We start from the raw sequence: 11,825 nt of genomic DNA on the forward strand, positions 1-11,825 counted from the left end.
ACAGATATTATCTTCAGATATTACTTTCTATGGGATTTGTCTTAAACTTTCTCTCCCTGCTGCTTATTCTTCTTGAAAGAAATCTAATTCATAAATGCTTAGTTTCAAATGGAAAGAGTCTATAAGACATAACGAAATTTAAGATAGCGTCCATCTCGTCTTTGCACTTGTATTATATTAGAATTCTGCTTGCCGTCACTTCTGGTGTAGGATTAAGTGTCAGTTGCAACATCAGAGGTCATGTCACGATGAAATAATGAATTTTTATACTGCCTTTTTTAGTTTACAGGAAAATTCTGATCGACTCGATAAGAGTTTCAAAGACACCCCAAAATAGAATTCTAACCCAGGTGTTCAAATAACGTAGTGGGAAAGTTAAAACGAAGACAGAATAAAAATTCTTCGATCAACTAAAGTTCTATAATATTTCAAATTCAGGAAACTTAAAAAAGTAATTCGTATCGCTTTGCAGCGTGATTTTCAAGGAGCCGTTGAAAAGGCAACGTTCTCTGCCAGGCTGAAAGATGGTCGACGATTTTGAAGGGAAACAACAACAACACGGTTCTACAACTGCTACTACAAATGTCAAACGGGCCACTATACTAAACGACAGCATTCGTAACAATGAGTAATATCTACATTCAGGAGCCAGCCACAGAAGGCAAGGTTAGTGTTGACATATTTTGAAATCATGAGCATAAAAGCTTTAGCTTAACTACTAGCTACCTAGCTCAAGCTAAAAGCTAACCACTAATGATGAGTTCCTACATTGGGCTAAGCTACCTACCTAGACTCCGTGTCTTGTCTTTAGCTTGAAGACTTTAGTAGATGATTTGATGCCATTTTGGGTTAAATACCATTTCTCTACTACCTAGGTATATTATATTAATTTGGTAGATCTAGGGTACTTATCCTCGGCAGCCTAGACTATGGCAGTTGTGGTTTTTCTATGCAGTTTTACCTACTGAACAAGAATTTTTTTAAGTAATTTTTATTTGGACGACTGTAATTAACTCCCTGGGGGCCAGTACTAAACACGGCGAAATACATTTGAAGCCCCAATCCCTAGTGGATGTCGTATCCGCGTTTGCGTTCCTTGCAGTCTGTGCTGACTGCTTCTGTAGGGTAATTCTCTGCAAGGAACGTAACCGCGGATATGACATCTATCAGGGATTGAGCCGTCCAATGTATTTCACCATGTTTAGTACTGGCCCCCAGGGGTTAATTACAGTTGTCTGAATAAATATTACTGAAAATTCTTGTTCAGGAGGTAAAACTGTATAGAAAACCGCAACTGCCATAGTCTTGGCCGCCGCGGAATAGTACTGTAGAATTACCCTTTAGGTAACCTAGATAGGCTATTTAGCTACCGTCATTTGGGCATTTTTCCTTTTTTTGTTTTAACCGAGATAGGCTACTTGTTTACTGTCATTTATTTATTTAACCAAGATATGCTGTTTACGGTCGTCAATTGTTTTTAACTGAATACAGGGCTATTTCCGAGAACCAGGCTATTTCCGTCATGTGTTTGTTAACTGGAGATTAAGGCCTATTTACCGTCATATTTTTGTTTTTAACCCGATAGGCTTTTATTTCCGTCATTTGTTTATTGTTAACCAGTATGATATTTTCCAAGTTGGTTTTAACCAAGATAATTTTCTATTTACCACCTTTTATTTTTTTTAACTGAGATAGGCTATTTTTACCATCGTGTTTATGTTTTAAACAAGACTGGCTACCTATTTACCATGATTTATTTTTGTTTTAACTGAGGTAGGCTATTTACCGTCAAGGCTATTTCTGTCATGTGTTCATGTTTTAACCAAGATAGGTCATTTACTGTCGTGTTTGTTTTAACCGAAATAGGCTATTTATCGTCATTTGTTTTTGTTCCTACACGATATGCAAACCCTCGGTCCTTTACATTAGGAATTAGTACTTTCAGGCCATAGTCTAGCTCACCACGGAATAGTTATATAGATCTACCAAATTCTTGAACAAGGTGGCAAAAGGGCAATAACTACCATCTGGGTTGGCGGGTAGTCCCCCGCCTTTGTTTCCGGACCTGTAAAACACTCCCAACTTTGTTTTCCGGCTGTCATCAAATGAAAGAAACGGTGTTAGTTTGTGTTTAGCTGTTGTTTGACTAGTCGTTAATCACGATTTTTCCCGGTGGGATCTTTCTTTATTATTTTAATGCAATGCATACACTCTTATTACATATTTTCGCACTTTAGGACAATACTATATTAATTTTGAAATTCATACTTGCGCTTTGGAAATGACTGAGGTTTGTCTTTTGATTTTCTTGCAGTATTTCCTCTCCTCTTTCGTCCTTTCACTATAGCTGGTTCACTTACGGTAGATTCTTAGATGAGTTCTATGCCTGCGAGACGTTTGTTTGGCGGTCGCTGATTGGCTGGGAGCTGCCTAACTCCCGGTACCAGCCAATCAGCGGCCGCCAAGCAAATGTCTCGTCAGCATAGGGCTCATCCAAGAATCTACCTTAAGTGAACCAGCTATAGCTTATTGGACGAAGAGAGGGCGAGCGTGTGTTGATGTTTAAGGGTGTGTTTACATCCGAGCTAGCGGGCTTACCCGCCTACCAGACGGTAGTTACTGCCTAACCACCTTGTTCAAGAATTTAACTGCCGTAATCCAGTCTACGCTGAAAATAATTCATAATGTAAAGGACCTCAAGTTTTTATAGTTAGGAAAAATACAATTTACTTTAAAAATTTTGATTTTTTGTTTTAACTGAGATAGGCTATTTACCTTCGAGTTTATGTTTTAACTGAGGTACGACTTTTACCATCATTGTTTATGCTTTAACTGAGATAGGCTATTTGTAGTCATGTGTATTATGTTTTAACCGAGATAGGCTATTTACTATCATTTATTTTTATTTTAACCAAGAAATGCTATTTACTGTCATTTATATTTTAAGATTCACTTACATAGGTCTGGTATTAAACACAGCACTCATGAGAGTGATTGTGATATTGAATTAAAATTTACTGTGTATTTACTATAAACTGTACATCCCCAAATAATGCTAGCCTAGATATTTGCAGAGTAATTGATCATTCGTTAACACTGTCATGGTTCCTGCCAGTTACCGACTGGAATGTTTCCATTTTTTTTTTATGGTTTTGTTTTATGCTCATCCCTTTTAATTTATCTTTATGGTGTTGTCATCATTTTTTTGCTTATGTTTTCAAGTTCATCCCCCAAGGGGGGTTGTATGCTTTAAATGTGGCGTCCATTTTGCACATGAAATGGTAGTTACCAAAACAAGAGGGGTGCGGTAGTAATCTTCAGTTTCACCAGTTATTCTGTAATTGGTGAAATATTGTTTATCAAAAAGTTTTTGATGATGCCAATAAGCTTAATATGGTAAAACTGAAGATTACTACCACACCTCTCTGATTTGGTAACCATCAGTTTACGTGCAAAATGGGCATTGTGTTTAATACTAGCCTCTTGAAGATAAATGTAAAAATATAAACAGAAGGCAGTAAACATCTTAAACAATAGGTGTAAGCATAAAAACACACAAAAAAAGTTAAATATTCTGCAGTAGTAGTCTTCAGTTTTACCCTTAATATTACTTTAAATCAGATTTGCTTGGTAAATCTAGTAACATCCCATCCATCCTATATCTAATGATAAAGGGGTCCCATTCAGTAGGAAAATGGTGTTTTGGGAGTTTGGAATGGAAATTATTGAAAAAGAGCAAGGGGATGACAAAATACTGAATGCATAACAAGTATTCACATTTGCTTGACTGAAGAATAACTTATTGAAACTAGATGCATGTGTGTTAAGGAAAATTACACCCAAAAGAATGAACAGAATTACTACTTATTTAGTAAAAAAAAAAAAAAAAAAGCTGGCTCTAAAACAATTTATTTGGGACTGTACATGTGCAATTGTTCAGTGACCTCATAAGTCGCAACAGACAGTATGGACGAGAAGAGCAGTCTCTGTATATGACGTCACACTGTAAACAAAACCAACGTAGTTTCAAAACACCAACCAACCCTTATTAGCATTTTTGGTAATTTCCAAGGGTTATTGCATTGAAGAAACATGGCTGAAATCCCTCTATTAAAAAATTTAAATATGTACCATTGCCATATGTATCCTTGGTTATGCAGTAAATCAGCTCCAGGCCTATGTCCAGATTGCCACTATTTTGTCTGTAGGTTCTAAATTCTGAAATGTGAGTGACCGTAATAAGTACAATTTTTTTTATAAAACATTTATGTATCTTAAGGGAGGAGCTAGCTATAAATTCAAATGTACATCTCGTATATAATCATATCTACAACATATTCATATTTAGATATTTGATTCATGTTGTAGGGCATATGCCTGCTGAGGAAGTTAATACTTCAAATCCTTATTACTAGGTAATAGGCCTATGTTGACCTCAAAGTGATTGAAATGTACGCTAGACTTGAGGTAGGCTAAGGTAGTCTGTTACCATTGATTGACCTTACTTCGGACTCACCCATAAATATGACAGTAGGAGAGTGGATTTCAATACCGACTAAATAAATTTTTTATTTATGCTACACTATATATTAATTAAAAAGTAAGGCAGCTAACCAAATGGAACTTAATCCTGCTGCATGATGTAGGCTACTATAATTTTATATTAGACAAGCCAGTGATATACTTAATAAACCTGGGTGCAGTATAACCACTGGTTCCATGCAATGTAAAAACACCATACAAACAAACAATACACGTACTATGTAATAGATTAATTCTTCTTAACACCTACTATTTTGATGATACTACCTTTAGTTGAATGATGGTCTTTGTGATTTTTTTTTATATTGGAATGTGAAAAGAAAGTTACTGGTAAGTACTGTATTTATTGGATAATGCAGTAAAGTTTTAAGACTATTCAGAGTGTTAGTTTAATGCAAATGAAGTCTCACTGAAGGGCTTCGCAACTGCTCGAAAGGTTGTTTGCTCAAACGGCATGTACAGTTTCCTCTGTATAATGTTTTCTTAGTAGAGTTTATCGAGTAAAAAAATTTGATTTTTCTTATTGTCTAGTTTATGCATGTATATTTTCAGTCCCCTCCCACTTGACCTTCCTTTCTGGTTGTCAGTAAAGCACAGGTTGTCATTTTTACAACAAAAGTGGGAGCCATGTCTTTGGACAATGTTGCCATGACCAGAAGGGTTGTGGTGTCTCTTGTTTCAGCCTTCATTCTTCACATTAGATCTCTCCAATCCCTTGTCTTCCCCTGACATTAAAGCCTGAGTGATTTGGACCTGTTGGACCTATTCTTTTTCTCGAAGTATGGTTCAAAAGCTTTCAAAGAAACTGACCAGGGCCGCCAATCTTAACATTGGCAGCACCTCTACTCCTGAAGCCTATTCCTGTGCTGTGAACCATATCATCCAACTGAATGGCATGGAGCTTTCTTTTTGTTAGAGTTGTCTGTGGTCTTAGTGGCTTTGAACAGTTTTTTGTCCACTCTGTAAGCTTCGGGATACACTCCGCTGCAGTTTAACTCAGTCACTGAAGAGCTTTAGAAAGAAGCCTTGAATCGAAAACTCACCCTCAAGACTTGTTCTGCGACCCTTTGCCTAATCATAGTGTGTTGTTGAGTTTTACTGCCTTTTGTATATTATTTGGCTCTTTGAGATTTACGGATTCTTCTTGTTCACATTCATAAGTTTGTGGCAGACTTAAAACTTGTCAATTTCTGACAAGAGTCTCACGAATATCTCGTCCCTTATCTGCAAGAATTTGTTAGCAATGAGATGCTTACATGCCCAGTGGAAGCCATGCTATACACCCTTTCTTTCTGGCTCCATGAAGTGATCATCCTGGTAGGGGCAGTGGCCCATCCCTAGCTATTTGGAGATCTATTTTGTTCACTAGTAATGAATGCTGTGCCTAGCAACACCAGACATTGCCCAGGAGTCTCTAGACCCTTCTCCTTAGGACTTATGGTGAGTGCTCATTAGGTTGTGCAATCTTCAGGCTTATGATGGATAAATAAATATCTCAGCATACTCAAAAGGTATAAGCATTGAGGTTGAATGAGTGAGTGATTGGCTTCCTTTCGCCTCTCTCAGTCTTCTTACTTCTGCAAGGCAGCAGATAGGTAGGGTACTTGATGGAGGGTGTTGCAGGTAGACATTAGTTTGGCAACCTGTCTTAGAGATTTGGCTCTTATATTTAACAAAGGGATAGGCAGTGGTAGAGGCCATCATCTGTACTCATCAATTAATGATTGATCTAGATACTAGCTGCCTTCCAACCTATGTCACCATATCTTTAGGGCCTCACTTGATTTTCTGAAGTTTTCCCAGAGTGAAAGTTCAGTTTTCTATTATTCTTGCATCCCATTGTCAGATTGTACAGGAGATTACTGGAGTTATCACTCCTTTACCACACACTCATGACCTGGAGCATATTTCTGTGTGAAGATTCAACTCCTATATAAAAAGCTTTGGTTTGTATACGTACCTACAAAAAATACAAATTTCTGTACAAATTGTGGTTTTTGTTTTAAAACAAATTTAAATATTTATGTGGTGGACTAGTTATGAAGTTCAATTCTTTTCATAATTAAGTGTTGATTTCATTTATTGAGTTAGATAAAATAATAACTTAATTATCACTGTAATTTATGCCATTTTCTTTCATTTTGATGTTAATTTGCAGGTCCTCCTAGTTACAAGTGCTGGCGATTTCGACATTGAATTGTGGTCTCGAGAGGCTCCTAAGGCCTGTCAGAATTTTGTCCAGCTATGCTTAGAGGGATACTATAATGGAACAATATTTCACAGAGTTGTTCCTGGTTTTATTGTCCAGGGTGGCGACCCCACTGGTACAGGGGAGGGAGGAGAGTCAGTCTATGGGAAGCCTTTTAGGGTGAGTATCAGTTTGGGTTATTTTTCTCATTTCCTGATCAATTGTATCAGATTTCTGATAGTCATGAAGATTTCAAGCAGAAATTTAAGATTCATCTTTACATTTTGTGTTTTCCAGTATATTTTTTGTATTAAATTGTTTTAAGTTCAGTCTCTTTTTATTAATTTTATAATGAGTATTATTTTGTAATTTTGTAGTTCCCTGTTGGGGGTTAGTGCCATCAGTAGGTGCACTGTAGGCATTAGATAAGGTTCATTGCAGCATCCCTTCAGCCCCTAGTTGCAACCCCTTTCATTCCTGTTACTGTACCTCCTCTCATATTCATTCTTCCATCGTACTTTCCACCTTTGTCTAACAATTGTTTCATAGTGCAAACTGTGAGGTTTTTTTTTCTCCTGTTACACCTTTGTAAACCTTCAAACTTCCAATTTTCCTTTCGGCCCTGAGTGACCTCATAGGTCCAGTGCTTGGCCTTTGACCTAAATTGTATGGTTCTATTCTCATTATGTACTTATATGTATACAGTCAGTCCCCAGGTTACATCAGGTTCGGGTTACATTGTTCCAGAATTACAGCGCTTACCTCATGGCACTGTTTACCACAATTTTCAGCACTGTAAGTGTATTTACGGTGCCATTACCCGCTTTCTGGTGCTGTAACCCGAACTTATGATGCTTACCATGCTGTAACAGTGCTGTAAGTGCTATTTATTCCCATTATAATTATGATGTTTCGGGAGGCGATTTTCAGTTTACAGCACCCTGCCGGGAATGTGACCCCCGTCGTAACACAGTGACTGCCTGTACTTTGTTTAATGGAGGATATGCTCGTATTCCAGGATGAATTCCATTCCCGACTCCGTTTCGTGCGCCGAGGCTTGGTTGCCATGGCCAATGCTGGTCCCAATGATAATGGGTCTCAATTTTTCTTCACCCTTGGTCCCTGCCCAGAACTTCAAAACAAGCATACAGTTTTTGGTAAAATCACTGGTGATACTATTTACAATTTACCAAGATTTGAGGAAGGTGAAATTGGGAAGGTTAGTGCTGAGATTGTTACCTGTTATTGTATTTGATATTAATAGAATTGGCTTAATTATTGTGTTTGTTATTAATAGAATTATTTTGAGTTTTTACTAGTACTACTTGTAAATAGGATCAAGAGTGAAGCTTGTTAACAAATTAATTTTCTTCATCCAAGCCTTGAGAAACTATATTATTTTGGCATGATTATCAGCTCATTCTTAAAGGAAAAACACTTTACCTAGCATTCAATATCTGTGGGATTTTTCTGTGACATGTCCTACAGTTGACTTGAAAAAGAGTGATCTGAGATTAAGCTTGTTAGTCACTGGCTCATCAAGGACAGACTGACATCAACTGATGATCTCTACCTAATGAAACAGTTCATGCTCTACTATTACCCAGTCTGAGCCACATTTCATGTAGGCTACTACCAAATCGGAACAACACACACGACTAAACTGCAGAGGAACTTTGACCTTACAAGAGACAAACCTCATTTATCTTATGCATGACTCCACAAAACAGGATTAGCTAATTACTGAGTTTCAACTGTGGACGATTTATATAAAGTTGTTCTCTCAGGTTGTAACCATCATTATTTTGGATTCATGTTTAACATTCTGAATGAGTCTGAGACAAGGCATTGTTATTTTCTGATGCAGGTTTTAGACAGTGGGTTCATGTAGTGGCACAGTATTATCAGTGTTATGGAATACTTACTGTATTTTGTGCCATCCTTTAGAGATGAAGTCACCTCTCACCTTATTTCTCAATATACAATTTTTCTTCCCAGAGATGCATCCCAAATTGACACTTAAAATGTACAGAGTTATGAGTTGATGTTTTTTATGTTAAAAATATTTATAATGAACTGTGAAGATTGCAAGGCTTATCCTTAAGAATCTTCTACAGTAGGAAGGATCTGTGGAATTAAACTTTTATGTTAATGAAACTGTTCCTCGTGAGGAATTTCTTGGATATGTGTTAACCTTAGGATGGAGAAATGAAAGGTCCTTCTAGTTGAGGAATGCACCTCCTTGTGATGAAGTTCACAATTTGGGTAATGATTCTGATTCAGTAGTCAATACCAGTGTTGTGGTAATACTTATTTTATTAAGTTTAGTCACCTGTGTGTGTGTGTGTGTGTGTTTAGTTGAACATGACTGTGTCAGGCTAAAGCCTTATACAGTACTGTAGTGTTGTAGCTGAATTCAAGCAATGACAACTGCCTTATGGCTAAGCATTGACATAAGGAAAGAGGCATCTATTAGATGGTTTTTATCTTAAGCCTATTAAGAATACAGTACACTTTTGTAGCTGAAAATATAAAGCATTCATCAGGAGGCATTCAATCTTTCTGAAACCTCTTAACCTTTAAACGCCGAAGCGGTATTTTAAAAATTGTCTCCCGTATGCCGGCGGCGTTCGCGAGTGAGCGCCGAAGCGGAAAAAATGTTTTTTCAAAAAATCACAGCACGCTTAGTTTTCAAGATTAAGAGTTCATTTTTGGCTCCTTTTTTTTGTCATTGCCTGAAGTTTAGTATGCAACCATCAGAAATGAAAAAAATATCATTATCATATATAAATATTGGGATATATGACAGCGCAAAATTTTTTTTTTATATAATTGTATACAAATCGCGCTGTGAGCAAAACGGTTAAAGCTAACGAGTTATTTTTTTCGTTGTATTGTACACTAAATTGTGATCATTTTGGTATACAACACATTATAAAACGATCAAGGCAACACAGAGAAAATATTATCACAAAATGATGCATGAATTAGTAATGCGCGGGCGTAAAAAAAAGCTGTTTTCAAAAATTCACCATAAATCGAAATATTGTGTGCTAGAGACTTCCCGTTTGTTGCAAAATGAAGGTAATTGATTGAATATTACTAGACTGTAATTGTTGTAGCTTACAATTGCAGTTTTCGACCATTTCGGTCAAGTTAAAGTTGACTGAAGAACAAATTTTTTCTATTTATCGTTATTTATATGAAAATATTTCAAAACTGATAAAAGCTATAACTATGGGTTGTTTTTTGTTGTATTCTACATGAAATTGCGCACATTTTTATATATAAAACTTTATGTAACGGCTAATTTAAAATGGTGCAAACATTACGACAATCGGATGAAAAAATTTATGATTTTTTCGGAAGAGTTACTGCGCGGACGTAAGGAAAAAGTTTATTTCATAAATTCACCATAAATTGAAATATTGTGTTAAGAGGCTTCCAATTTGTTGCAAAATAAAGGTAAATGATTGAATATTACTAGAATGTAATAGTTTTAGCTTACACAATAGAGACTTCCAATTTGTTGCAAAATAATGGTAAATGATTGAATATTACTAGAATGTAATAGTTTTAGCTTACAATTGCGTTTTTTTACCATTTCGGTCGAGTCAAAGTTGACCGAAGGTTGAAATTTTGGCACTTATCGTTATTTATATGAAAATATTTCAAAACTGATAAAAGCTACAACCATGGGTTGTTTTTTGTTGTATTCTACATGAAATTGCACACATTTTCATATGTAAAACTTTATGTAACGGCTAATTTAAAATGGTGCAAACTTTACGATAATTGGACGAAAAAATTTCTGATTTTTTTCGGAAGAGTTACCACGCGGACGTAAGGAAAATGTTTTTTTTTCATAAATTCACCATACATCAAAATATTGTGCTAGAGACTTCCAATTTGTTGCAAAATAAAGTTGAATGATTGAATATTACTAGAATGTAAGAGTTTTAGCTTGCAATTGCGTTTTTTTACCATTTCGGTCGAGTCAAAGTTGACCGAAGGTTGATATTTTGGCACTTATCGTTATTTATATGAAAATATTTCAAAACTGATGAAAGCTATAACCATGGGTTGTTTTATTGTTGTATTCTACATGGAATTGCGCACATTTCCATATATAAAACTTTATGTTACGGCTAATTTAAAATGGTGCAAAAATTACGACAGACGAAAAAATTTATGATTTTTTCGGAAGAGTTACCGCGCGGATGTAATGAAAATTTTTTTTTTCATAAATTCACCATAAATCGAAATATTGTGCTAGAGACTTCCAATGTGTTGCAAAATGAAGGTAAATGATTGAATATTACTAGAATGTAAGGGTTTTAGCTTGCAATTGCGTTTTTCGACCATTTCGGTAGAGTGAAAATTGACCAAAGGTTGAAATTTTGGCACATCGTTATTCATATGAAAATATTTCAAAACTGATTAAAGCTTCAACCATGAGTTGTTTTTTGTTGTATTCTACATGATATTGCGCACATTTTCATATATAATACTCCATGTAACGGCTAATATAAAATGGTGCAAAAATTATGTCAAAGTGACGAAATAATTTCTGAGATGTGTCGCTGATGCTTTTTAGTGCGAGAAGAAAGAAATTCGCGCTTGCGCGCCTGGGTAACAATTGTAAAAAAAACAATGCCTTGATCCATGAGCTCCCAGCATCCCCCAAGGCGCGTGATTCAAAAGTTTTCGTCTAGTAGGCCTATTACTATTTTTCAGCGAATTTTTAAAAAACTTTTTTATATCGACATACCATATGTCCAATCGGCACCCAACAGATAATTTATATCGACGTTTAATATGTCCAATCGGCGTTAAAGGGTTATGGAATTTCTGATTTTCTACTAATGTAGGTAGCAGTGGATTGCCTAGAAGTGTCTAGAGACATCTGTTTTGGAATATATTTTAACATATTTCTACTTGAGTATGTAGTGCTAATTTCAAGTTGATCTTCATGAGAAGAATGATTACCTATTTTGAGTGCCCAGTTTGACAGCTCATTCCTTTTACTTTACTTTTACAAGATAAGTTTGTTACCTCCTGTGTTGGCCAGGACATTCCATTGACCTTGTCTGAT

The 11,825-nt window shown here is 36.0% G+C and overlaps 1 protein-coding gene across 1 annotated transcript in view; it reads left to right on the top strand.

Moving 5' to 3' along the window:
- Positions 1–518: 518 nt before the first annotated feature.
- LOC135195778 (spliceosome-associated protein CWC27 homolog) overlaps positions 519–11,825 on the top strand; it is a 48,062-nt gene continuing 36,755 nt past the window's right edge. The window contains exons 1-3 of the mRNA XM_064222249.1: positions 519–666; positions 6,701–6,910; positions 7,749–7,949. Coding sequence (XP_064078319.1) covers positions 625–666; positions 6,701–6,910; positions 7,749–7,949 — 453 coding nt within the window. The 5' untranslated portion in view covers positions 519–624. The remainder of the gene's footprint in view (positions 667–6,700; positions 6,911–7,748; positions 7,950–11,825) is intronic.

Source organism: Macrobrachium nipponense, chromosome 16, assembly GCF_015104395.2.
Source record: "Macrobrachium nipponense isolate FS-2020 chromosome 16, ASM1510439v2, whole genome shotgun sequence".
NCBI lineage: Eukaryota > Metazoa > Arthropoda > Malacostraca > Decapoda > Palaemonidae > Macrobrachium > Macrobrachium nipponense.